Source organism: Pollicipes pollicipes, unplaced genomic scaffold (genome assembly GCF_011947565.3).
Source record: "Pollicipes pollicipes isolate AB1234 unplaced genomic scaffold, Ppol_2.1 Scaffold_4002;HRSCAF=4701_pilon_pilon_pilon, whole genome shotgun sequence".
Taxonomy (NCBI): Eukaryota; Metazoa; Arthropoda; class Thecostraca; order Pollicipedomorpha; family Pollicipedidae; genus Pollicipes; species Pollicipes pollicipes.
The window spans coordinates 15077269-15105246 of NW_023596420.1; the positions used below are offsets into that span (position 1 = coordinate 15077269).

Genomic DNA, 27978 nt, shown 5'->3' on the forward strand with positions numbered 1-27978 from the left:
GTCCGTGGCTTGGTTGGGGCTGGGGGAAACCTAACTGAATTTTTTGAGCACTTCATCACACTCGTCCAGCACGCGCGGTCGAATGCAGTCGGGCGGTACAGCGTAGCGGCAGGCGCCCGCGGGTCACGTGACGTCAGAGTCTCGAAGGACACCCGAGCGTCCAGGCCGCCAGACTGACCAGTGGATCGGTTGATCGAGTGGACGGTTGACCGGCAAGGTCGTCTCGTGCGTGGCGGTGGCGTCTGCTGGACGGTTACGGTGAATATGCACTTGCTGTTGTGCTCGTGAGGCTGCTGGCATTTGTGTGGTGACGTGTGTTTGTTGCTGGTTACAGCTTAGATGGAACGAGAACGAAGGACGAGAGCATTCGGTAGGGTATACGGTTTTATGTCCGTAGCTTTTGATAATTTTGACTCGCGCATCGCAGTCTCGCGCGGTTTTGAAGTGCTGATTTAATGCTAGTTCATCATGTTCGTCTTGTTTTCGTCGTAGCCCGAATCTGCATGATCCAGCCGATCTCTCTTCTCTTCCGCACCACCAATATGTGCACTGTTCAGCTTACTGTCGCCGTGTTCATCGTGTCTGCAATGCTGCACCAGTCTGTGTCTGTCGGGTTGACGTCCGTTCCTGTTTTACCCATGGTCGCCCCTACTTTGTAAACGTTCGTCATTGAGCGTACGCGCTCGCCCCCGCGTGCTCAGTGGCTCTGCGGTGCGCATTTACCCACTGCTGTGTTTAAATCAGACTTATCCCCTGCGGTTTTCAAGTCAGAGCATGGAGGCTTGCAAGGCTGTCGACGTGGTGTGCACGTCCGTAGTCGCCCGTCCATCCCTCTGGTATGCACATCCATCACTTCGGTGTACACGTCCATCTCTCGTGTGCACGGCCATCCCTCTACCGTGCGCGTCCATCCCTCTGGTGTGCACGTCCGCCTCGTTGGTTTTCGCATCCGTCTGGTTCCATGTGGTGTAGAATATTGTCTGCGTTTTATGCACGTTTATTCATGTTGCATGCGCCCCTGTCCCTATCGCGGGCATATCCGTCCCAGTTGTATCGGCGTTCTTTCCAGTTGTTTGCGCGTTCAATCCACGCACATGAACGTCCTCCCTCGCCACACGCCTCTGGCTGCGCACTCCTACCCACGCGGGCCTCCCTGGCGTCCACACTGAACGCCCCGCCCCTCCTGTGCACGTTTGCACGTCCGCCTGAGGTCAGCACGCCACCCGTGCTGCACTCCCGCCCGCGTGGGACTGCCACCTGCTGTGTCTGTACAGGTGGGGTATGGCACGCCCCAGCTGGCAGGGGGTGGCCCTGGCCGCCCTGGTACTGGCCCTGGCCACCGACGTCTCCGCGCCGACGGAGCTCATCACGGACGCTCGGCCAGGCTGGACCAGGTCGGTGCACGGTCGGAGCACATGCGGACCGGTTGGCGCGGGTGGCCACTCGCAAAGAACGGAGCCTCGTTAACTTGATATCCGCTTTTCTACAAACGATGGAGGTGTGTGTATGCGTGTAATGGTTACGATGAAGACATCGAGGTTTTGCGTAACACCTGCCTCTGAAAAATTGTGTGCAGCGGCTGATTAAATGTTGTGCAGCGGCTGATTAAACTGATGCCGTCCTGTAGATGCTCACTAAAATTGCAAATGGAATTGATGCGAATGCCGATAGAATTGATAATGTCTTTCGTAAGTACCCACGACGAAAATCATATTTTTATAAAATTGCACGTATGTAATTGAATTATAGTATTATATATGTCCAAAAATCATATTTATGTTGCTTTTGGAAGCACCATGCAGATGAACTGTAAGAACGATTACATCAGCATAAGAAGGCTTCAGACAATTCTTCACTGGTTGTTATGGCTTACCGGGTTCAAATACTGCAAGTTAATAAACGCGGTTTGTCTACATATATTTCAATTAATTCAAAAGTATCTCTGCGTTCGTGAGCATAATGCATATAAGTCTGCATTATTAATGCATTCGCTCCTTTGTAATTCATTATTTCTGCATTACTTTGGATCGGTTGGGATTTCCTGGGTTCTGCTTTCAGATTTGATGTGGACAATTATTTTTACGATAAGGAGCAAGAGTTCAAGGCAGAAATGAACAGAGCATTTATCGAAGAATATACAAAGAGGAAGCGTGATGCCGGTAAGTCGTGAAACGTTTGCTCTTTTCCGTCTTACTATTTTTATAGAAGTGTTCCGCAGACAAAACATTTTAGTTGGCCTTGCCGCGTCAAAGGCCTCGCCTTTTGAAAGATTTGGTACGAAGGGAGCGGTGCACCGTGATGAAATCGCATTAAATTCCTTCATTCCTTGCGTGGACCGCTTTAAGTTCCTTCATGTCCCGTCGTTCGCTTATGATCTAAGAAAACCAGTTGGTTGGCATTTTCACAACTGCTCGCAGCAGTCAATATTCTTCACGCGAGACATTGGTATCAGAAGTGTTAGGTGTTTGTTGGTTGCCATAGCCCATGACTTAATGCGCGTCCGGGTTTGGATACCCTTCGCTTGGGTGGGGGTCAATTTGACCCCTGAGATCTCGGAACTAAAAAAGCTAGAAACACCAAATTCACAGGATGTGTTGATCTGTACGTGAACTCACTTAGGTCAAAATTTGAAGTTCCCAGTTCATGACCTTCGGTTCAAATAAAGTCAAACAAGGTCAAATTCCACGCTGGTCCCCAAAGAGCTGCTAGAACCTAGATAACTGTTTTAGGCAAAAGTTTGCATGCTCATTTAAAGTCAATGACTTTCTTTGACCTTTTGAAGGTCATGGTGACCAAAATGATATCAGGCTGCTTTGCGTTTTGCATCTGAAAAAGCGAAAAAGGTCACGCTAGGCAGTATGCTCCTAAAAACAAAATGTTGACCTGGGCCAGCCTAGGTCAATGACCTACCCTGGCCTTTAGAAAGCATATGGAAGGTGTATAATGCGGTTTAATAAGTTCGAAATGAGCACCATCATCTACCCCACACAGCAAGCTCTAGAGTCATAAAACAGCTTCGTTTTGGCCGTGGTCTGGCCTTCATACCTGAACCTAGATCAATCAAATTTATTCATTCAATTGTTGTTACCTAAGGCAGTATTTCAGAAATGTGCGGCTTCGTCTAACACTCCGTTGTTGGATCAGATTGAGCGATTCCCTAGAAATTGCCTTCGCTGAAACCATGGCCTGACTTTGACCTGCCATAGGTAAGGGACATTACAAAGTAAATCTAAGTTGTTGATACCGGGCAATCCGCTATTCAGTTGTCTACAGCTATGCAAAATTGAGTGGCTATACCTCGCCGTTCGGAAATCATCCTGAAAAACCTTCGGGGGTTCAAGTTGACCCCCACCCGAGCGCCTGTTAAGCCATATTTATATATTGATTCTAGCCTGCTTCTCGACGCTGTAACCGCGTCCTGTCGGCGCCAGGGGTGCTGCAGAGCCAGGTTGAGCGGCTGGGAGAGCCCACCGTGAAGCCCGGCCTGGACGTGAGCGCCGTGGATTTATTCTTTTTCGAGGGGCAGATGTACGCCGTCTTCTCGCAGCGCACGTGAGTAGGCCGGTCATGACAGTTCGGGTCGGTGCGACCTCCTCTGGCAACGGAGACCCTGTCATGCAAACACCCATGATTTTGATCAGAGAGCTGGGACACTGCACCTCTGTAGCAGCCTCGCCTTGCATTGCTACGTGTTTTTCTTTTATCTAACGACTATACTGATACTTGTCTTCAAACCACCTTCTTTTTGCATCTGCGATGGCATAAGTTTCTGCATATGAGAGACCTCCAGCGTGCACGTTTGCATGCTAGGTGAAGCACTCGACGAGAACTACTGGACAAGTATCAGCTGACGCATGCTGCGCGAACCTCTGCCCTCAGTCTGAACGAGTCGTACATCGTCCACGTCAGCCACGACGCCGACAACGGCACGCTGCGCATCGAGCGCCGCGCCTCCTTCTCCGTTCAGAGCTTCATCGACAGCCAGTACAACGCCACCTACCAGCCCAGTCTGCAGCTCCGCGTCGTCGAGGTCAAGGTGGGTGATGCTGATGGTGTTCCCCCTGCCGCTGGTCATACTGGAGCGGTTGTCGGCCATGCCGCAGCGGCAGTGTGTAGATGGCGCGCAGCATTTTGAGTGGAGGCTCAAGCCCCTGGAAAAGCCCGGATGGGTGCATGAATAGTTAGCTCGGCTCGCGTGCATGTGTTTTGAGGATGGTCGTGTGCGGTGCAGTGTCGTGCAACGCAGAGACGTACGACATTAAAAAGCTGAACGCACCAAAGCGTTCTTTTGAAAGCCCCCCCCCCCCCCTTCCTAGTACCATTTAAAACGACGCTCCAGTTCAGAGTGGTTTTGCATTATACGGGCACACGCGTCTGCCGCTGTCAAAAATGGAAGACTGCAATCCTGTCACCGGTGCCTGAGGTGTGTGTGTGTGCTCCACTGGCCAGGCGTACGTGTATGGCGGTAAGGTGTTCATCATGGTCGGCCTGATGGAGAGCCTGACGCTGCTCTTCATGGTGAGCGACCCGGCCACTTCCTGGACGCCCAAGTACCAGGACTCTGTGCTCAGCTACGACGAGGTGGCCTCCGACTTCGCCTTCTTCCAGGAGGATGGTCAGCTGCGAGTGTTCGTGGCAGTCGGCCACCGCCGACTAGGCTACCGGAATGACCTTGTGCCCGCCCACCAATCCTAGTGAGTGCTGCAGTCGCCAGCTGAGTGTGTAAACCGCCAGCTGAGTGTGTTAGCCGCCAGCTGAGTGCGTTAGCCGCCCGCCGAGAGTACGAGCTGCCCGCTGAGGGTGCTGGCTGACATTCTGCCGCATTCATATGTCTGCATGGCTGGCATAGGTGGCTAGCTAGCGTTCCACTCACCTGGAGTGCGGAATGCGTTGGCCGTAAGATAAAAAGTTGATGTGGTTCCCAGCGATTCTGTAAATTTTGCACCATGTCTTTTTATTTATGGTCCACATGAAAAAATACTTGCAAAGTGGACTCCTGGTTTGAGTTATCCTATTCTTACGTTTTTTGGGAACAATTCATCCCTTATTCAATTGAATGGTAAAAAATTTCTAAACTCACTTTCACCGCAAACTGACGATCCAAATTTTCTGTGGGAAACATAATGAATTTCCTTTAACCTTCGCCCCGATAGCCGTCTGTGGTAATGTGAACTGTTGGGGGTGGAGTAGGGGAGGTGCCGGTGCGACGCCGCCTGCCGCTTCCAAACCACTCGGGCCTCGCAAAGAAGAAACGGGATAAATCTCGACTAGATCTCGTGATTAGTGACAATTTTTGATCGTATGTCAGTAACGGGCCCACTAGGCAACGTCATGGACGATACTCCTGGAAATTCCAAGGTATTTGAAATGTCGATATTTACAAAATGATGGTAAATATCACTATGAAACTTAAACAGACGCGACCTCCATGGAATTCGAACGTTATTGATATGTGGTATTGTGTCTCGCATCTATTTATGTTGCGGGGCTTACGTTGGAGGTTCCACATTTCCAAAGCGTCTTGGATTTAAATAGTTATCTTGAAGATCATTCGGTGCAACCCATAGCCCAGAAGTTTTTAAGGCCTAACCTCTCTAGTTTCTAACCTAAACGCCCGCGAATATGTGCAGACTATTTCGTGTAGACTTCTCATGTCATGTGCCATAATAACCATTTAGATCCTGTCATTCCGTTGACAATGCAGCGATCAAGGAAAAAGTTGTCGAGAGTCTTTCATATCTCTGACATTCGTGAGCACGCTTTCCCCATCATTGCCGGCCTTGAGTTGGCAATCTACGATAGCGCGATAGTACAATGGCTTATTCGGTAGCATGTTTAAAAAAAAAACTATCGTTTGTGTTGTCCAGAACAGTATTTTCAGCTTGGAATTGTCAAAAGCTGTAAGGGAGCTTATTTCATCATATCTGATGGCTGCTTCTATATCTTAAAATGTGGAACATTTACTTTTCTATAACAGGGTCGGCCTGCCGTGAGTTCGTCGGCTGCCGCCCGCCATCCGCGCCGGCTGTAGATCGCCGTGCAGTGTTCTCAAAGCATCGTCAAAACCAGAAACGCACAATGAGTCTTCCAGAGGCTACCGAAAATTTGGCGTGATTGCATAACACGCCTGAGGGATATTCTCGGGAGTGCTCACGGCAGTCGCGGTGACCCTTCCCCAATCGTGGCGAGGGTTGGTATGGTGAGAACAATCGTATGACAGCTGCTTAGAGCCTTGCTCGTGTTTGCTTTAAAGCTGTAAAGCTAGAGCGGTGGAGATGTGCTCTTTTGTAATGTTTTCCAGCCCATCCTGACTGGCGACAGTAGTTTTCCCATGCCCATTGCTACCACGCCCGCGCCGCCCGCCGACAGTGTGTACCGCCTATCCGGCGGTATCAAGTGGCTCCAGATGCACACCGTTGCCACGCCCCACGGCGCCAGCTCCGTCACCACCTTCGCCGACCAGCGTTGCACTTACATCGTCATCGGCCAGAGATCGGTGAGCGCGGCAGATCCGACGCTCTGCCGGTGGGAGTGAGAGCCAACGGAGCGGGCTGATCGAAGCGTTAGACGTTTGTAGTGTGATGTATACAGAACATTCTGGTTTGTGGTGTGGTATATACTGAACTTTCTGGTTTGTGGACAGTTTTTTAATCACGTTTTTTGAATTACGTTTACTTACACTTTTAACGAAATCCAACGAATGTCGCTCGGTCGTTCATCAAGATTGTTCATTGCTCATTGCTTATCATTGCTTGGACTGTGCATATCCAATTTGTGATCATAGCCGACTGTTAGGTGATGACTGGTTAACGTGATGGCGTCGAACCCATTCCATGATCATTTGTCCGCTATATCAAACCTGTTTAACCGATACTGAACCGAAAAGCCATATCGGTCACTAATCTCCGCGCAGCGGAACCGAGAGACTTGCCTCTACCAGTCTGAAGTTTCGGCTTCTGGCTCGGGTCCGCAGGTTCAGAGTCTGGTGTACCGTCATGACTGGGACACGAAGCATCTGGAGCTGTTCCAGTACCTGCCGTCACGAAACGTCGTCTCCGTGAAGGCCTTCTTCCACAATACGCAGACCTACGTGCTGCTTCTGAACGCATATGGGGCTGCCACCATCTTCTGGTGGACCTGTGAGAAATGAGCTGAGCACTTGGCATTTCAGGCCTGGATGCAGTCACCTGGCCTGAACCTGGTCTGTCATATGGCACAAATCTGAAAGCTGTCTTTGTCAATTTTATCGCTTTTTCAAATATGTTCGCGAACAGATTTGTCCCTCGGTCACATGTGACTGAACACTCTTGGTCCCTTTTCTTTTCCACGCCCCCTCTGTTTCGAATTTAGTAATCGCTGACTTGCACGTATATATGTATAGACGTATTCCTTGTTTAATCATAACAGACGTATTCCTTGTTTAATCAAGAGCGCACTGGTGTATGTTTGGTGTGTTTTAAGCACAACCTCATTATAATGGGCTCCGTTCATGTAACAATGTCGGCCCACCGCACGCGTTTCACGGCATCGTCTGTTGCCGGCCGCTCAGGCCGTAGATCGCTGTGCAGTATTTCTTCTTCTTTTTTAAAAAAACGCCGCTGCTCCGAAACCAGAGAATCTAGAGAGCACTTTGTCTCAAAACACGCGCAATGGATGCTCCATAGGCTGCTGAAAATTTGGGCGTGACAGAACATTCCGCGGAAGTACCCTCAAAAGCCCTTTGCCCTTAAGGGGGTTGCATCAACCCCCGCTCATCGGGGCGAGGATTGATTTGTGAACATAACCAGCTAGCATGCGATTGTGCAGTTTACTTACCTGCTTGCATGTGCGTGTATGTTTATGCCCGCCTGTCTGTATTAAATGAGACTTCATCGTGTATGTCCGCGTACGCCCCACCCCCTCCCTGTAGTTTGTCTACAGCACATGATCTGTCATCAATTTTCGATGGGGCCTTGAGTGTGACCCTGATTACCGGCTGGCTTGTTGCAGCTGACCAGCTGTTCGAGTGGCAATCACTGGATGCAGGCTCCGACATGGACCAGATGCCTTCCGGCCACGTGGGGATTTTTCACGACGGCGAGAGCTACGTCTACATAGTCAGAGGGGTGAGATGGCCGCAGGCGTGTCTAAATCATGCAGTTCACGACGTGGCTAGAGTTCCTTGCAATACTTGGGTCAGTGTTATTTGTAGGTAAAAATGAAGTTTCTTAAGCGTAGGTCGGAAGCCACTAATAGACTCTTTCCTTGCAGAACACAATCTACTTCTACACTTCGTTCAACTCGTATAGCGGCCATTTCTCCCTGGCCTACCGCTACAGCCTGCAGCAGGGTGCCTCCGTGCAGCACATTCATGTGGCGCGCGTGGCGCAGGACAGCTACTACTTGCTCGTGTCTGTTAGCGCACAGTCCGCCGTTCAGTGGCTCGTGTTTCCGGTCGTCGTGCGGCAGTCTCACGTCGGTGGGTGCCGCTCCATGTCGACCTATATCGCTTCAATTCTAAAAAAGAAAGTAGCAAAAAAAGACGAGCTCGTCCACAGACAGTACGCTAAAGCTGTGTTGGTCAAAAAGTCGACGAATGGAGAGCGCGCAGAATGGAGCGCACGTCAAGTGTGGGTGTTCTTTGTTCTGTCCGCCTTTGATCGCTCGAGTTGCGTATTGCTGGCGTGGGCGGCGTCATAGCCCGGGACCTCTTCCGTTAGATCCTCAGCCGCCAGAGCAAGATCCGCTGTTCGACTGTCTCAACGAGCTGGGAGAGGCACTGGAGGCGCTGGACCGCGAGCTGGATCAGCTGCTGCTGCTGGCCGACACCGTGTTCGTTAGCAACGGCGACCGCAACGTCACTGCAGCTATCACCGTCGCCTCTGACATCGTGATCAGTGGACCAGTTGACATCGACGAGGTGGGCGAGGCGCCGTGTCAGCGGGGGTGGTGTGAAGCGTTTCGAATCATCTGACTGACGCCGAATCGACTTATGATAAGGTACTCTGTTTGGTGCCGTTATTCTTTCACCGCTAGCGGCTCTCTCACGGATTCTATCGGTGTCTCCTATTGATCGGGCGCCGCTGGTATTTACCTCTAGTTACGAAGCACGCCAGCCTAAAAGCAGCACGTAGACAACCGCCTTTGCGGTCAGCACGTCTGTTCGCGTGATCCCCCACCGTGTGGCCTGGCGGCAGCTTCACATCATGTCCAACTTCTCTGGCGAGCTGAGCGACGTCGACCTCGGGGACATCCACGACGAGATCTTGCAGTGCAACTCGTCGATTGACCGGCTCAACAGTGGCCTGCAGAGCGCGTTGACCGTCTCCACCCCGCAGACCATCACCGGTGCGGGACGGCTTCCCCGGTGGGGTCCGGATGCCGGGGCAAATGAACCAGATTACATCCCCGAATTCCTGCAGGCTCTCTGGAAGTAACTGCATTCTCCGTGCGAATGTGTGAACTCTGCATTACGTTGTGCGGCGTGTCGGTCGGTGTTGGTTCGGGCTTGATGGCATTGTTAGGGATGAACATTATTAAAGGAACCTGATGCCTAGCAATACCGTACCCAACTGAGAACATTCCCATTTGATACGCATAGAAGCTGGGAGTGGATTCCATTTTAACGCAAATTGGCCCCCATTTATACAGCAATACGCAATATCCTATAAAGTTTGAGATTGTAGGACCGTGATAATACCAGCACAAATGACTGCTTATCTAAGTGTGACAATGCACTTGATTCTAGTATGCTGCCTCTCAGGTAACTACGAATTCCACCATCTTGGGAGCAAGGGAACGTTGTTCATCAACGATTTGTCGCACATTGGGACTATTCAAGGAACGTCGTTCCAGGATCTCCTGCACTTCGCGTTAACATACAGCGGTAAGACCTAGTGTTGCAATGACTGATTTCTTGTTGTTAGTTGTTGCAAGTTTTTAAGTTATAATCGCATATACAAGAGCCTGAATAATTACATGGAAAGCTGATGAAAGTTATTGCTAGAACGGATGCGTTTAGAAAAACTATTTCAACCGCTGATTTGCTTTAAAAAAGAACTACCTATTGCCGTGTAATATATGCCCTGTTGGTAGTAGGCTGCGATCCTCGCGTGAGGCTCCCGAGAGTGCTCGACCCAGCTGTGCGAGTCGGCGAGCGCTCTGTTTCAGGCGATCAGCTGCTGCAGTTCCCGTTAACCATTCCCTCCGGCTCTGTGGCCAACCTCACCCTGAAAGCGACTGCCACGGTCAACGGCATAAGTCCTGGCGGTGAGTTGACACTAGGTGCGTCTGCGCCGCGTGGTCACAGCAGACCCTCACCAAACCCACAGCATGTCTGCTTGCGCTGGCTATGCGGGATGACATTCCTGGTGTTACAGGTATCGTTAAAGCAGTGTTGTGGTGGTGATCGTTGGACGCAGCTTGAGCGCGTCAGAATGCTACAACAGCCTTTAAAAGTCCAACACAACGCAGGATTGTGTAAGGCACGGGACACAGCGCGCACAAGACGCTATACACACGAACGCGTACGACTTCCGATGAATGCGTATGCGCGTACTCATGCCTGCGATTCCCGACCCAACATAAGGTGCGCGTCTCAGCGGTTCCCAAACCTCCTGGCAGATCTGATGTACGTGAGTGGTTCACAAAATGTCACCGGCCATCACCACTACAAGCAGCTGGGCGTCAGTGGCGACCTCTGGCTGACGGGCCCGCTGAACGGCGTGGACCTGACGTCCGTGCTGCGGCTGGGACAGACGCTGACCCTGCCGGCCGCCCAGCTCCCCGCGGCCAGCGTCGATACTCTGCTCGTCACCAACATCAACGGGGTGAGCCCGCGCGGTGGGACCGACTGCGCTGGCGCGGCCTAGTCGGCGGACAGCCTGGAAATCGTGGATGTCTGTTGTGGAGGGGTGAATATGCCATGTAACTTACAGGTGATGTGGAAAGTTGGTGTAATGCCGCGAAGGCATGACTACAAAACCAGAATACTCGTGGGTCTACCTTGGCTCGTATCATGTCCGGTGATGATGCACTGTAGTGTTACGTGGTCGGATGGTCTGGTTGTTTCAGACCAAGACAACATGCGTATAAATTATCAAACATGCAAGACATGCAATAGACCCAACTGTGACACATCCATCATATCTTCGCCTGCTTCACGGACATCGGTATTTCCAATATACCTGACACTTAGCCTTCTCGTCGAAGTCTCCTGGCATACCTTACTATCTCTTCTCTCTGTCCGAACAGAGGGACCTGGCAGCCTGGCAGAGGGACTTGATCCGGCTGGACCGACCTCAGACATTCACCGACAGCTTGGTGATCAGCGACGCCATCTTCTCCGGCGTGCATGTCGTTAACCTCAACGGCCACCACCTCTCCAGCTTCCTGCGGACTCTGTGGAAGTCTGCCAACGACGTTGTAGCTGGTGTGTGATCTTTCGGTCACAAATCTGTTTAATAGGCATACCATCTTCGTGCGTGATTTAACGCCCAGGCGTCCTTGTTTCAGCAGTGGTTTGGTAGAGGCCTCACTTGGCGAAGTTTTGCAGAGGTGACACATGGAGAGAATCGAGTCAATTTCGGAGAGTCTACGTATCAGGGTTTCAGAGAACGCACGTCCCCTATTGGTGAAAATAAAAAGTATGGCTGCCTGCCGCATTGCTGGCCATTACATAACGCACGCCCCCGCATTAGATTGCTTTCCTCAACATTTTTTAACGCTGTTTGCGCATCGGTCTCTGTTTCGCCCGCGTTGGGATCTGTGGCTCTTGGGTTCCTCTGTAGCTCTGAGAAAATTTCTGGGATAGTTTATATTGTGCATGTAATCTCTTGTAACTTAACTGCCAGTCCTCGGACTCGAGCAGAAAGCGCGGTTTGTGCGTTGGCAATGCCGTATCGCACCCAGCATGTTTTCTTGCCAGTGTTCCGTGCTGTTGAGCGACGGTTGCTTCGGTGACCCAGTCAGCAGGAGACTTGAGCTGGCCTCGGACAGCTGCTGTCGCCTTTACAAGCCTCTGAACTTCTCACAGGCGCAACTGTCTTCAATCAGCCGCTCTCTGTACAACACCTGGTGGCCGACCTCATCAATGGCATCGATTTGGAAAACGACGTCCTGACCACGGACACAGACCAGAATGTGACGTCACACCTGCAGCTGGACGTGATGGACGTCGCTGTGAATCTGTTCAGTGACAGAGTCAACGGCCTTGACCTCAGCGAAGACGTGATCCGCGTCACCGGCGGGCCGGGTATCGTCACAGGTCAGTGAAAGGCGCGCGCTGAATGGTACTGGTGTAGGCTCTGCGTCATTGACTCCGCGTCGAAGCAACTGGAATGGGTATTGAAAGGAACTAGGCCTGCCAACAGTCATCTGATTTTAAAGTAACCGGAAGGAGCCCAAAACTTGGCCAGCTAGCAACGTCCCACCTCTCAGACACGGCTCCTCACCACCACGCTGCATGCGCTTTGCCTTCGACAATAATTCTACGGCTTAAAACACCTCTGGAATGAAAGCACCGTTGTGCGATGCCCGCTTAAAGCAGTTTAGGGCAGTTAAGGTAAAGCAGTAAAGGACTGAAAACCGAAACGGCTCTGCGGCCTAGAGTTCGCGGTAATACAAAATATGCGGAACAGATAAGGATTTTCTGTCATATAGTTGCTTATATCATACACACTTGTGCATATGGCGTTTATGATGTTAAAATGCAACTGCCAGTTGGCCCAAGCCCTCTAAAAATTACTCCTGTCAATTTTTTGCAGGAGAAACAAGCTGGTATGATATAAGGATATAAGGATATAAGGATATAAGGATATCAGGGAAAAGTAAAAACCTTTCGGCAAAACTTGACAGTGCACGCACATATGCGGATCAGATGCGTGAAATTCAGATTGCAGATAAGTTGTATAAATGACGACCTCAATAGTTCGTATCACTAAGTGTTTCCATGAAACCGTGGATGATACCTTCGACTCCGGCGTGGGGTCTTTAGTTTTAATCTCGGTTTCACCACAGCATATGAGTGTGGAGTTTATGCTATGGTCCACGCTGAACACTCACCCATGAGTCGGCGGGCCTCTTACGTTGTTGGTGGCCTGGCAATGGAAGGACGTATGCCAGCCAATGAACGGACTCATAATGGGATAATTGGAGGGCCATGTGGCCAACGGGGACTCCAGTACGGCCGGGAGCCCCGCCCCCGTTTCGGCTGGGGGCCCGATCGGCTGCACCGGGATTCCTGTACCAACTATTGGACCGCTTGTGCTGACGACACGGGACTCTTTTGCATCCGTGAGGGTCGTGCACCCAGAAGGAGGAGGGGGTTCGGCTCCGGTTCGATCGCCTCCGCGTCAGGAAGGGGCCATACACGACATACCCCTCTGAGGGCCTCCGGATCGACCAGGGGGACCGGCTGCCCCCCGAGTTGTTAAAATGGCAGCCGGGAAGTTCCGCGGGCCGGAATGGAACGACCCTCCAGATCCTGTCTGGAAGTTCCACGGGCCGGGATGGAAGGACCATCCAGACCCTGTCTGGAAGTTCCACGGGCCGGGATGGAAGGACCCTCCAGGCCCTGTCTGGAAGAGATGGGAATGAGATAAGGATGTCTCCCAATGCACGGTGTTCCGCTTTGAGCGCGCCCGTTGGCATGACCTGATAAAACAACGTACAACATTGGAACCTCGGTCAAAAGGTAACCTTTTTTGCGTGGGACTTTTCCCACGTAGCCCTTCATCAGGCTTTGTAGCCCTCTCCTCCCGCTCCCCCTTACCAATGCTGACTCTGCCCTATGGTCGCCGCCGTACTTCAGCAAAATGCTATTTACAGTGTTAAACTACTTATTGAGCTTAAAAGGTCTTGGCCTACATGGACATGTGACACTTTGTGGGTGCCCCAAGTGCACTCTAGTGCTGTGAAGAGAGGCTTGTAACGGGCGCTCATTGCAAACTGTGCTGCCAATGTCCCAATAGTGTTACCTCTTCATTATGTGAAAGACAGGACTTAATTTCAAAGTAAGAAAATCAGCGTCCAGGCAAAACTGCTGCAAGAGTAACCCGAATCAGGGCTAGCTGCAAGAGTGGCCTATAGGAACTGCCACCCCTCTTCTCCTACTTTGTGGTCTGAGGGATCCTCAGCCGTTCCGGAGGGCCGGTCGAGGGGCTCTGACGAGCGGGGTGCATTTTCTGTCAATAAATCACATTCTCGCACGGTCCCCCAGGCAAGGTAACCTTCTCTGGCGACCTGACGGTGACTGGTGACGTCATCGTCGAGGACAACGTCACCATCAACGGCGTGGACATCTCGTCGGCGGCGACGCTGCTCTCCAGCCCCGGCTCGCTGCTCTTCACCCGACGGGTGCTGCTCACCGGCCACTGGACTGTACACGGCAGCGTCACACTGGTGTCGGTGGACGGCTACCGCCTGGCCGACTTTGACCAGCTCTTCTGGACGGTCGATGGGGACCAGGTAACCGGCGACGCGATGGTGGTGTCGCAGGACGCGCCTTACGGGACCGGACACCTGGTGCCTGCCCAGAACTGGGCCGAACTTGACGGGGTAGCTTGCTGCATGGCATATCGCCGCAGTTATGGCCGAAACGCGTTCACTAAAAGGAATGGAAGCGTGTGGTGTTATGACTGGAGACATGCGTGATCTGGGTCTTCGCATACGTGCACAGCAGACCGGACAGCCTCGAGAGTGCCGCGTAACGAGCATAGCAGACCGTACAGCCTCGACAATGCCGCATGACAAGCGCAGCGTTCGCAGCGAGTTGGGGGTGAGGAAGAGCCGATGGCCTCCCTTCCATTATGGATATCCGTTTGCCTCGCCTGCAGGAAATTCGGTCTCCTGTGACCATCAGGGACGGTTTCGTTGTGAACGGCAATCTCGTCGTAAACACGATCAACGGCATCAGCACGGACAAGCTCATCAACGTCCAGACGGGTGGCACCATCCAAAATGAAATCATATTTGTGGTGGGTGACATTTCTGCAGAATAACTCCGGATTGGTGCTAGGCATAGCACGAAGCGTGCATTCCATCTCTAAGTCGCCCTTCATCGCCTCAGGCTGTGCAAACGATGTCGTCTTGTGAACGGCCGTCGTCATTTTCATGCAAAAAGCAAACTGGCTTGTCTCGCAGCGTCGTGCATTAGATAAATGCCTATTGTTTGTGCCCCCGAATAGCCCCGTAGTCATGATTGCAGACGCAACTATATGTTTGCTGACGTCATTTCTGCAGGGCAATGTCACCGCGGCTGACGTCACTCTGCCGCCGGGCGGCAGGGTTAACGATCACGACCTGTCTGAGTTCGCTCCAACTGTGGTAACGAGGGGCGGAGACCAGCACATATCAGGCGTTAAGGTGAGAAGAGATCATTTGTGTTCAGCTAACCCAGATAGTACTGCAGAGCATTGGCTTGACACGTGCTCGGGTGGGGTCAATTTGATTCCCCCTAAGGTTTTTCTGGAATGCTTTCCAAGCGGCTTGACACAGCCGTGTCAAATTTTGTATAGCTCTAGAATATCGGATAGCGGATCGTTTGGTATCCACAATTAGATGTACCTTGTAAGAACTTTTCTAAATGTACCTTTAAATTATGAGCTATGGCAGGTCAAAGTCGGACCTATGGATTAAGCGAGATCAATTTGTAGGGAATCGTCCAATCTGATGCAACAGCCGAGTGTTAGACGAGACCACACATTTCTGAGATAGTTTCTGAGGCAACACAACAGTTGAATTGACAATTCCCATTGACCTAGGGTCGGGTATGAAGGTCAGACCAAGGTCAAAGCCAACCGGTTTTCTTACTGTAGGGCTTGCTGTATGGGATAGTTTCTCATGCTCATTTAATATTTATTGAAAACAGGAACCGCACTATGCGTCTTCCATGGACTTCTTAAAAGCCAGAATAGGTCACTGACTAAATGACCCAGATCAACATTTTGTGCTGAGGAACATACTGCCTGGAGTGATCTTTGACGGTTATTCGAATGCAAAACTCAACGCAGTCTTGCATGACTTTGATCCTAGTTTCTCTCGGTTTATTTTGTTTTTAGTTTCCGAGGTCCAAGTGGGCCAAACTAACCCCCACCCTAGCAAAGGGTATCTAACTGGTCACCCAGGCGCGTGTTAAAATATGCTTCAGTAGGTTCCTTTGTTGGGAGCTCGTTAGCTCCTTTGTTGGGAGCTCGTTAGCTCCTTTGTTGGGAGCTCGTTAGCTCCTTTGTTGGGAGCTCGATAGCTCCTTTGCTGGGAGCTCGTTAGCTCCCTTGTTGGGAGCTCGTTAGCTCCTTTGGGATTACCATCATAATCGTCGAAATGTGCTTATTCTCCCAAAAGGCATGAAATTAGTCACTTAGGCTCTATTTACGCTTTCTCTTGGATCGTCACGCTATTCATGAATGCAGCTATCATGAAAGTGATACCACAGCTTACTCATCTTCACGGTGTCTTTGTTAAGGCCTTGTCTATGTTAAGGACTGCTGACTGCTTGCAGTGAAAAAGAGATCCGTTTCCATATGGTACTGTATACTGGTTATGCAATATACTTGGCCAGTTTTCTTGGCAACGCCATCAGTCTTACTAGACAGTTTTACCCGCGACATTTTCGACTTTCAGACATTTACCGGAGGAGTGCAGGCTGGAAACATCATAGTAGACACCATCAACAACCTGAGGGTGCCAGAAGATATTCTGCTGGTGAACCAAGACCAGATTCAAACAGGTCTGTCCCGCGAGGAAGTGAGGTGGCCTTGCTGTGCTGTAGTCTGCATGGATGTAGCCTTCCACGACCATGTGTCATGCGGTATTTGGCCTCATGCTTGATTCCTTGTTTTCCCAGTATTGTCCATTTGGTTTTCCATAAATATCGTCATTTGACTTTGCTTTGCAGGCTCGTTAACTTTCCTCCAAGACGTTGACGTGCTCAACGAGGTCATATCTTCCGGAGATGTCGTCGTCACCAACACCATCAACGGTTACCACGTGGACGACATCCTGAACCTCATCTTGAACATCTGGGTCAACCACACTACGGAGCACGTTTTAGTCATTGAAGGAGATGCTCACTGTAAGTATATTCGTCCTCACTATCCAAGCAATCTCAACTGTCGATAAATCGATCATTGATTCGATTGACAATTGATTGGATTTGACACAATCAATCATGTCAAAGCAATTCTGAGCCGTCAAGTATGAGGTGGATTGCAATGGCTGCAAATACGAAATACTGCCAGGCTTTAACAGAGTGTCCCACATTTGTGTGACGTTTCGAACTGAAATAGACACCTTGAATATCCTTCGGTGCAGTTCAAAACCCTGCTCTTAAGACCCAAATCCCTCTAGTTTCTGAGCTACATGCCCGCAAAGATGTGCTGGTAATGCCATGCAGGCTATGTCGATGTCACCCTGACATTTATGATGCCGTAATAACATCAGTCAAATCCTGACATTCCATTGGCCATGCGGCGACCAAGGTAAATAAGAATATAAATGAGTCGCTCATTTCTGGCGTTCTTGAGCACGATTTCCAGACATAACGTCCGTCAATTGGCTCCCAACCAATATTGCGCTAGTGCCTAAAGCGCAATCAATGACGCATTTAAGAGGGTATTTGCTAAGTAGGAAAATTGTGGTGTCTATGACAGTGTTTTGCCGTTACAGGGATGACAATAGTTATAAGTGAGCTTATTCTATCACATCTGATGCTTGCTTCAATATCTTTAAATGTGGTGCATTCAATTTATGTAATTTATCAAATGTAGAGTATTCATTTTATCGCGGCCATCTTAAAAAGATCGGCCGCCTAGACAAAAATTCCGCGGTATTGTGCTGGGCATCATGCCCTTGTCATTCAACATAGTGTATCATGGCTCTGTATTGATTCCAGTCCACGATCTACACGTTAAGGAGACGTTGAACACCGCCGGGCTGCTGGAGCTGTTGCACGGGCTGCTGAACCTCGACCAGGACACATACATTCCTGGCGTCTTCACCGTCAACGGCAACGTTCTCTTTGGCTCGCAGCTCAGTCTGAACACGGTGAACGGCGTCAACTGGGACGACTACCTCTCCTCGGTCAGTCCGTAATCGAAATAAAAAATATACACGCCGGTAGATCATGCTTGTGACACTACGGTCCTAAAACGCATCGTTCTGCAACAGGCTTAAGGTTATTGAGTGAAAACCTTAAATTGATACGCAGTGTGTCGTGCCTACATTAAACGTTGATGTTAAGCTGTGCGTCGCTGAATATCGATATGTTAGTTTGCCTCCGCAGAACTTGTTTTGCGGGTGCACGTAAACATCAAAATCAACTGCATGCTCTTCCAGCCAGTTGGTGCTTCAACTGCTCTATCAATAACATCTCAGACCTTTCTTCGTGCTGTAACCTCTCGGTTTCACAGAAAGTTTGCTCGACGCAATGGTAAGATGTCTGACGCCATGATATATGGGGTACCGGCCATGTGGTGGTTAAACTAAGCGTTTTGGAAACCAGAGGTACGGGGTTCGATTCCCGCGGTGCCCACCGTTCCTGCCAGGGTAAGAGACTGGCGGCACCGTGTAGCCTCAGCAGCTCAGCGCGTCGTTAAGTCCCAACGACACACACACAGACACCATGGTCCTGAAACACACCGTTCTGCGGAGGTGATCGTATCGGAATGTCTAGGCACTGTCTGCGACGGCGCCACAGTGACACGTGCCATCCCGCAGTTGGTCCTGGCCGACGTCGGGGGCACGGTCTCTGGCACCACCACCCTGCTCTCCTCGCTGGAGGTGGCGGCGCCGGCTCGCCTTCTGGTGTCCTCATTGAACGGCTACACTCTGGCCGAGCTATACGAACACCACCTGACCCTCCACACGGACCAGGTCATCGGCCACCGCACCACTGTCGATGGCTTCCTTCATGCAGGTGCGGGCTCCGGAGCCTGAGCCCTCCAGCTCCTCCCGCACGACACCTTCGCCACGGCTCGACTCTGCTTTGTAATGAAAATGCTTGTTATTTAATTGCAACATATGTTGCAATCGAGCAAGGATCTGTTGATGTGCATGTTACTTATTTCGCTTTTTGTTCCGTATTATATACACTTTTCTGCTTTGTACAGCGACGTAAAAACTTTGTTTTGACCCCGTGCGACTCTTTGCTACAAAATCTCATGCCAGTTTACATATATGTCCAGTGACGAAATTTCGAAAAACGGCTGTTTTTGCGTCCTCATCCCCCCCCCGCCGTCCCCAGATGACCTGGACGTCAGTGTCGTGAACGGCGTGCCCTTGGAGCAGCTCATGTTCACCGACCGCGACTTGCACTTCTACCAGAGTGTCCACATCTTCTCGGACGTGTCTACGACCCAGCTCGGCGTGGCTGGAGGAGCCATCGGCGCCTGCAATCTCACGAAGGTGATTACCTCCGTGGTTCAGCGGCCCCCGATGTCGGCCACAGATTTCCGCTGGCCTTCGGACTTCACCGATCATGTGTCACTCACTTGCCAGGGCGCACTTTCACTTTTGCATGTGAATGCAGGCTAGCATGTTAGGAAAGGAGCGCTTCACGTTAATTAGAATATTGCATTCCGCTGTATCCGCTGTCTGTAGCGCCCTGTATGCGGGCTTCAGATTTGGCAGCACGGTTTGAGGAAGACGGCACCCATCCAGACGCTTAGTCAGAGCACCACTATCGGCTCCCTGACAGTGAACGGCGACCTGACACTCAGTCAGAACGACGACCTGCTGCCGAGTCAGGACGACCTGCTGCGGCGGATCGACCGCATTGTGACAACGACCGGCGACCACGTCATAACAGGTTGCATATCATACGTATAGCGAGTGCCCTTCATCGGTATTTGGTGGCCAGGAAAACAAGGCTGTTACTTCTGTCGTATTTACATGTGTAATGATCCTCGCAAATGCACTTAACAGCTTACGTAACTTCATCAAGATTGATTTTGATTCAGTTTTGATTGAGAGGTATGATTGATTAATCTTGCCTTGCACTGTTTTGTCTTCATCGTCATCATTGTCATCTATGTGTTCACTCGCGTCGAATGACCATGCTGAACATTTTCGTCAGGCAACGTGACGTTCCAACGCCCGCTGGTGGTGACGTCACCGGAAATCGCCCTCTACAACGGGCTGAGTGTGGCTGATCTATTTGAGAATGCGCTCACAAACTCTTCCTCGGAGCCCGTAAGTCTGCGCCCAGCCTCTTATTCGTTACGTCTGGCGGTGCTCTTGGACGTTTTCACGATCCAGGATCGAGCTGTATTTAAGATTAATCCCGATGGAACCCACCGCGACTTTTGACTGAAAGGTCGGCCAAAATTTGACGAAAAAATTTTCCGTAGACCGTGGCACGACTTCTGACTTGAATTGAAAAGCGGCTGAAGCTGGGAGCGCTAGCGCCTAGCCGTCGTACCGTAGTACCGTTCCATGGTAACGTCGTACCGTCGTCGTGGCCTCGGGCCGTACATCGGCGTAGATTTTTTATGCTAGTGTCAACAATGGTCTATGATCCATCCATAACTTGTCTACTTGCTGTCTGACCCTGGTCGGCATTTTCAAAAATTCCGGCGACCTCTGTGCCATGTAGTTAAAAAACCGAACGATTATGTAACAAACAAAAACGGGGCAACAAAGAACGGCGCAAGAGGTTTCAAGCCAGCAAATGTCGCGAACAAGCACAAAGACGGCGATCTGACAGCTTATGCAATGCATTTGTATGATGTATATTGAGTTGTGTTCTCTCTCCCCTACTAGCATTATGATTGTATGGATGACTTTGCGGCGGCCGCGCGACGTTATGCCCGGCAAACGGGCACGCCGACCGCGCCGTCCGGCCTGGCGAAAATCGCAGGCATTCACGCTATGAGTCTCCGCATTGTTTCCTTTGGCCAATTTAGTTTGTGCAAGCTCGCTGACATATGGTAGGTCAGTCAGGTCATGGCTGTCAGCGATGGCAACTCCCAGTAAATGTTTCCATCTGATACAAGTGGGTTATACGAGGGCTTGCGTCTGTGAGACGGTTTCTTTGACAACTAGACAGTTTAAGTTGGTATTATGACTTATTCCTATTGACCTCCAGTCAGGTAGGAGGGTCGGGTCGAGCTAAAGACAAATTGTTTTTTTCAATAGAGATCCTGCTTTTTGGGATGTTTTCTTCTGGCTAAGTGGGGTCAACATACGCACGCAAGCTTAAGATCAAAACGGGTCACTGACCTAGAATGACCCCGATCAACCTTTTTAAGTATACCTCCTAGCATCATCCTTGACTTGACAAAATCTGCAAGGATTTTTGGTCAGTGACCTGCTAAAGGTCAAACAAATTCAATGGTGTGAAAGGGACACTAGTGACCTTTTGGTTGGTGGAGATATCCAGGTTGAAGGTGATTGCATGAGGAGGTTTAAGGGACTTCGGAAACCGATCTTGACCTTAATATTGGTGCATCTAGCTTTCTTAGCTTTTGGGATCTCGGATGGATCAAAATGAACCCCACGCGAGCGGCGTCGTATTCACCCGACCTCCCGGGCGCCTGTTGGATTGATGGAGGCAGGAACGTCGCTGCATTTTGGGCATGGAGTGGCCAGCCAATGATCATGGCTGGCGCTCGCATTCATCAATAGCATTGCAATTGTTAAATCGTCGCTGTCGCCCCGCCTCGTACTGCTCCCTCCCCCCCCCCCCCCCCCCCACAATGGTCATAAGTGGTCAGTTTGAGTAAAATGGAGGCATATTATGTGATGATGCCACCGTTGGAAATCTTTTGCATTGCAGTAACCAAGTTTACCGAGGCTTGAGTGCATGTGGAGCTAAGATTCAAGCCTCTGAGTAGCTGGCGTTGCGGCGCCAAAGCTTGGCTAGCTATAGGCCAAGGAAGGACGCAGATTTCGGTGTAAAACGTAAATATACCTTGTAAGGTTGCTGATCTATGGAAGGTCATATTCGGTCTGTGGCTGTCGGAGAAGTCGATTTCTGTGGAGTCGATCGATCTGATGTACAGTTTAGCATTAGTAGTTATTACATTTACCTTAGGTCAGTTATGAAGATCAGACCGAGGAAAAACCTACGTGCTTGTCCTCTGGGAACCTTGCTTTATGGGGTAGTTTGTATGCTCATTTCGATTTTCTTGATCAAAGGGACGTCAACAGACATCAATCTCTTAGGATTTTGATCACCGCAACCTGAAGATGGAATACGGAAAGAAAAGCTCAAATTAGTTTAACAAAAGGCCAATGAAACATTTAACGCAAGCGACTTCGCTTCCAGGCTTACGTACTTTGTGAATTTAATGTCTCTAGCTCTCTTGGTTTGGCACTTCGGAAGTTGAATTACCCCGTTCTCACCCCCGTGCGTGTCACATTCGGCATGTTCATGTTTGTTATGCCTGTTCAGTACGCCTTGCGCGTTTTTAAATGCTCTGCTAGGCCACGGAAGTTTGCCTGCTCCGTTATGTTTTGAGATCCCGGTGGCATGGTGGGGAAGAGGCCCAGCACGAATTCAAGTTCGGGGGAGACCTCGGCTGTTGTGGGACACTGTGAGCGAGAAAGCAATTGTGCTCACATAGCTCAGATCCGGATTGTCCATCCCTTCGGCATGTCGGCTGCATGCATTCGTCACCAAAGCGCAACATCGGATTGCTTGAAGCGATCCCGGCTGTGCTAGACGCAAGTGGGCAGCGGTGGGTGTTGACGTCACCGCGGCCGCCGGGGCGAGGCTCAGCCCGATACTCCAGACATGGTGTTGCACCAGCGATATTACCCCATACCTGACATTGCTCATAGCTAAATCAAATAAACAATACATTAAATATGCGATATGAAATCTGCAGGCATGTCTCTACGTGCTCTGTATGTGGTCTATCTACGAACCAGACTCCGCTGAGATGAAAAGATTCTTCCACTCGGCTTTGCTGATGCTGGTATGCTGATGCTGGAGATCCCCTGCAGCTGCATAGCCCAATAGCCGTGCTCCGTGCGGAAGCCGGCTGTCCCATTCATATTCCGAACAGACGTTGTCATGGGTTTTCAAACTGCCGCGGACACACGGTGGTGCCAACTAAATAGCTGGCGATACACGCGGAACAACCGTACGAGCCAGCTCGCCCCTTTTGAGCGCGCATGCCGCTCCTGGCGTCTGAGTGTGCCACACGTGCCGACCGGACGGTGTGCCACCAGGTGATGCCACGCTTCCCACTGACCCTGACCGGAGCCGTGGCGTCTGGGTGCGCCGCACGTGCCGACCGGACGGCGTGCCGCCAGGTGATGCTACGCTTCCCACTGACCCTGACCGGAGCCGTGGCGTCTGGGTGCGCCGCACGTGCCGACCGGACGGCGTGCCGCCAGGTGATGCTACGCTTCCCACTGACCCTGACCGGAGCCGTGGCGTCTAGGTGCGCCGCACGTGCCGACCGGACGCCGTGCCGCCAGGTTCCCACTGACCCTGACCGGAGCCGTGGCGTCTGGGTGTGCAGCACGTGCCGACCGGACGGCGTGCCGCCAGGTGACGCTACGCTACCCACTGACCCTGACCGGAGCCGTGGCGCTGGGTGACGTCACGGTGACGTCAGACGCTCGGGTGGACCTGGTGAACGGGGTGGACCTGAGCCGGTGGTACGAGAGTCTGGTGCTACGCACCGATAACAGGCGTGCAGCTGCAGGGGCGGCTGGAGCTGCAGGACGTGACTGCTGGCCACGTGCTGGCAACAGGTCAGGGTCGGGTCAGGTCACGAACTCACGCCAGGGAGTAAGACTGATAAGACTATGGAGTTGTTGTTTTGCTCCAAATCATACGTGTCTTTGGTCTGGGGTCGAAGCTGTGCCTATTGCGGACCGCAATCGTCCAGTGGTACCGTACTACCTTGGTGTGATTCGAGGACCGGGTAGACGGGTGGCGCGATTTTTACCTTTGTTGAATTTCTGCCAACAATTTTTTTGTCAGTTCTTCCAGTCTCACAGAAGTTGAATATTTTTTGGTCCTGTTCCTTCTACAATGTGCTACATCGCATTGGCCACATGATGGCGACATTGGCAAGACAGCCAATACTTGCCAACGGTACGTCAGATGTTAACGTTTCGGTATTTGTAATCCCGATGGCCTTCGGTCATATCGGCTATGTTTCCCATATAACCCATGTGATTGCACGGTGTTTATTTATCTGTTGGCTTCGATTGTTCGGAGATAGAAACTTGTTTCTTTGCTTCAGGCCTGATCAACGGCATGCCGCCATCTACATGGGTGCAAATCAACGACACCATACCGGCCGATGTACACTTCGATGGCGGACTCACAATCATCGTAGGTATTTTTCTGTTTTTTTTCCGTCTTGAACGAGACACAGCTTATCGTGACGTTCATTGCACGACATGCATGCATGCTGTCAGCGTGGCATGGTCAGAACATGCATGCATGCATTTTGCGGTGCAGTTGAACACTTTGCTATTAAAAGGCACAGAAAATAAGCGTGTAACTAAAAACCAAAAGGAAGCTTTTATTCGGCGCTCATTTCAGGCTGGTATCAATACAACTTTCTGTGTATAGCTATGAGTTCATTATTTAAGACCCTTTTCTACCATTTTGAAAGTCATGCTCAGCGAACGTTCGTTCCGAAGTATTGTTGATTTGACGTGAGCAGTGTTTGAGGTCTGGTGTGTGTGTGCGAGTGTATTCGTTTGAGGCGTTCGTTTTTATGGCTATGGATGGGATCGGTTGGCGACATATTTGGTCTGAGCTGCATACAGATTGGGCTCGGTAATGGGCATTATATCGCCCGACCGTATGATTCTGCCTTGCCCATACTAATGTGGCCATTATGCTGCGGCTCTAGACTGTAATGCGAGGAACCCACGCCGTCCCCAAGGCTCCACAGGTATTCCCGCCGTGTCTTGAATACAAATTTCGTCTGACCCTGGGTTCGGACCCGATATAGACCGAACATGATTCCAGGGCTCTATGGCTGCTCGTCCTGACCGTCGCCAGATTGCCGATGTACTGTTCCCCTGTGCTTTTCCATCAGAACAGTTTGGAAGTGGGCGGTCTGGTGGACGGAGTCGACATCCCGGCAGTTCTCGCCTCGGCCGTCAGTCTGCTGCGAAACGACACGGTTCACGCCGACGTCATCTTCGACGGCGCTGTCACCGTCTGTGAGTTTACCCGCGACCGGCGGCTCGAGACGCGAGCAGCGTTCCCCGTTGTGGCTTGGCTGCCGGCTAGAGGCGAGAGTGTGCGTTCCATTCACGCGGTCCAGGAAGCGGCCGTCACTGCACTCTGGCGGGGTTCTGTCCCGGGCAACAGGCCGGCGCAACAATTTTAAAATTGCATTGCACGAGACTACATCATGGAACAACTAACAGGGCAAGGGGTATTTTAATCGGGTAATGGACTGCGAACAAAGCCGCAGACCGAAGCGAGGCCTAATGCGTCACATGACATCGCTGACATGACATACCATTTTCAGCTCCAACGGCGCGGTGCGGCGCGGTCTCCCTCGGCAGTCCCGCTTTAGAGGTTAATACCTTAGCAACCTCCGGTTGCATGTTCATGTGGTTTTCAATAGAATGCATTTTTGCTATATCTGGCCATATTGGCGAATCTGCAGCGATTGCATTAGTGTTTGCATGCAATGGTGCATAAATCGATGCTGGACTCCAATCCCAAAGGCTGCGGTCCTCCGGTCATGTCAAACGGCCATGCCGCGAGGCGTCGAGCCCCATATTGTCAGATTTCGATTTTACTTCAGGGCCTCGGCTTGTGGTTGGTTTGAAAAGCCTCGTCGCGCTCTGCCCATTTACGAAATGCCACACGGCGACACGTATCTCTTCTCGGGGGTTGTGGTCGGCTATCAAGCGATCGCATCGTGACGTGGTAAAGATTGTTTTGTTACATTTCACTTCGTTTACCCACCACGTTCGCCACCCGATGGGCTAGAGGTGAAGGCGTTGTTGTTTGCAGCAGTATCTTGCAACCCATTGTGCCATTACGAAGATGAGGTTTGAAATTGTGGGTGTACCATTTCATCTTTACGAGTAGTAACAAAACAGCGCTAATGGCAATGACTTTTTAATAGAAGCTTAAGTTATGACGCTACTGGAGTTAAATGCAGATAAAAGTCATAAGTTACCTCTTCTTAGACTAAGATATCATCCGTGCGTCATATTTAGAAATGTGAAACAGTGACATGTGAGTTAAGCATCAGCGTCTTTTTTGGAAAGCGATCCTGAATCAATTACGGTTATGTCGGGGTGTGGCACGTTCCACTTCCAAACTCAATTTAACCATCCCAAATCATCGAGCCGTCCGAGGCACCCATGGCATAGCTCACACTCCGTACTCCCAAACGCAACCCAATTTTCATAACGTCGCCCCCCCCCCCCCCCGCCTAAGCAATTTACGGCACAGCTTACAGGGAGACCAACTGGCACAACCGTACCAACAACCAACACAGCCAACACAGCAATTCTCTGAGCAGGCGTCAACTACGTCGGGTGGTGCATTATCTGTGTCATATCAGTGTACGGCCACATGCGGCTTGCCACTTCCCAGTGTGGCTGTCAGGGAGCTAACTGCATCCGAAAAGACATCTACATTGCCCGTTTGGTGTTTCAAATTTTGTGAAATCGCGATGTGAATGCCTCAAAACATCATGCTTCATTCATTGACAGTAAAAACTTTATAATGATACTGATGTACCTAAAACATGGCGAACATCTGCATACGCATTTTGAGCCTAAGTTTAGATCAGCCACCTTTTCCTCAAATGCAAAAGTAGCTGACATGAATAATAAGCGCTCCACAACGTTCAGTAGCGCACAGCTGCACCGTCCACTCTGGCCGTCAAAGAAGGTGCCTGGCCTTGTGCGGGCTTTCACTGCGGAGCCTCTCGTGCTGGTGATGGTAACGCGCTCCAGCGAGCCGCCAGGACACTGGAGCCGATTTCCTGTCTGGTCGTACTTCTGACCCCGGAGTCAGAAATGAACCGAGTCGGAATAGGCTCCCTGGAAAATTGTTAGTCGTTAAGTATGAATCAGCTGAGTGGAACTGTTTTTGATCCGAGGAGGACAAGAATGCTCTGATAGTGTCTGTAAGTCAGAGCTGAGTGGCAGGCGCTGAGGGAACATCCGATGGACCGACTCTTATAATCTTAAAAATGATACCACTTTGACTGATACCACCTTGACAAGTCTAAATTAGGGGTTCCAAAAGTTATTTTTTTAAATTACAACCTGGCCGGCTTCGCCACAATCTATTTTGGAGCTGTGCCTTCAAGCAGCTTTCTAATTGACTGTGGTGTTAACCAGCTTGGACTCAAAGTCGGAACTAGTCTTCAATTAGATAAGGCAGTTCTCTACAGTAATTAGATAAGAAAGTTCCCTACTCAGACCAACCTAGCTATCGATGACCAGAAAGGGCCAAATCCGAGCTGCATATCGTACATTGTTCTTTTCATAAACGCCTTTTGCTGTTTTAATCAATGCTAAGGGTATCGGGTCAATCTTAACTTATATTCTGCCGGCCTCTGCCATGTTCAGAAGCACGCTGCAGACCATACGATGTGAATGTACACACACACACGCACACATGTATATATATATATATATATATATATATATATATATATACTTTACACATATGCGGTATAATACGATGCGATACTAAATCGACTCCACAGAAGTCTGCCACGAAGTCAGGTCAAGAAGTCGCGACTAAGTCTGGACCTAAGACATCTGGTAAGAAAACGCTTCCATGCCTCCGGATCGAGCGTGACATGCTGTAAAACGTTCCTCCGACAGTGAGCCTGAATGCACCACAGATCAACGACATCGTCCTCTCTGATCTGGTGCTGAACAAGCAGCTGGACAGGCTGCAGGTTATCACAGGCAACAAGCACTTCGAGACGCTGCGCATCACCGGTGGCCACTGCGGCTTGGTGAACGGCGTCAACCTCACCACCTTCTGCAGCAGTCTCCTCAGCTCTGCTGACGACGGCACCGTTCAGCTCCTCACAG

The 27978-nt window shown here is 50.7% G+C and overlaps 1 protein-coding gene across 1 annotated transcript; it reads left to right on the forward strand.

Moving 5' to 3' along the window:
- The first annotated feature begins 193 nt into the window (after positions 1–193).
- Positions 194–27953, forward strand: LOC119093783 (uncharacterized). Its single transcript, XM_037216793.1, has 31 exons — positions 194–258; positions 1275–1394; positions 2059–2159; positions 3432–3552; positions 3880–4036; positions 4450–4694; positions 6370–6496; positions 6974–7139; positions 7990–8105; positions 8251–8458; positions 8700–8899; positions 9177–9327; positions 9743–9865; positions 10150–10248; positions 10603–10808; positions 11233–11410; positions 12014–12244; positions 14198–14445; positions 14814–14954; positions 15220–15342; positions 16600–16705; positions 16874–17050; positions 17870–18057; positions 18694–18892; positions 19220–19380; positions 19597–19783; positions 20051–20166; positions 23477–23682; positions 24180–24271; positions 24990–25116; positions 27763–27953. The coding sequence occupies exons 2-31, from the start codon at positions 1282–1284 to the stop codon at positions 27803–27805; spliced, it is 4656 nt and encodes a 1551-aa protein (XP_037072688.1). The 5' UTR covers positions 194–258; positions 1275–1281; the 3' UTR covers positions 27806–27953.
- Positions 27954–27978: the final 25 nt, after the last annotated feature.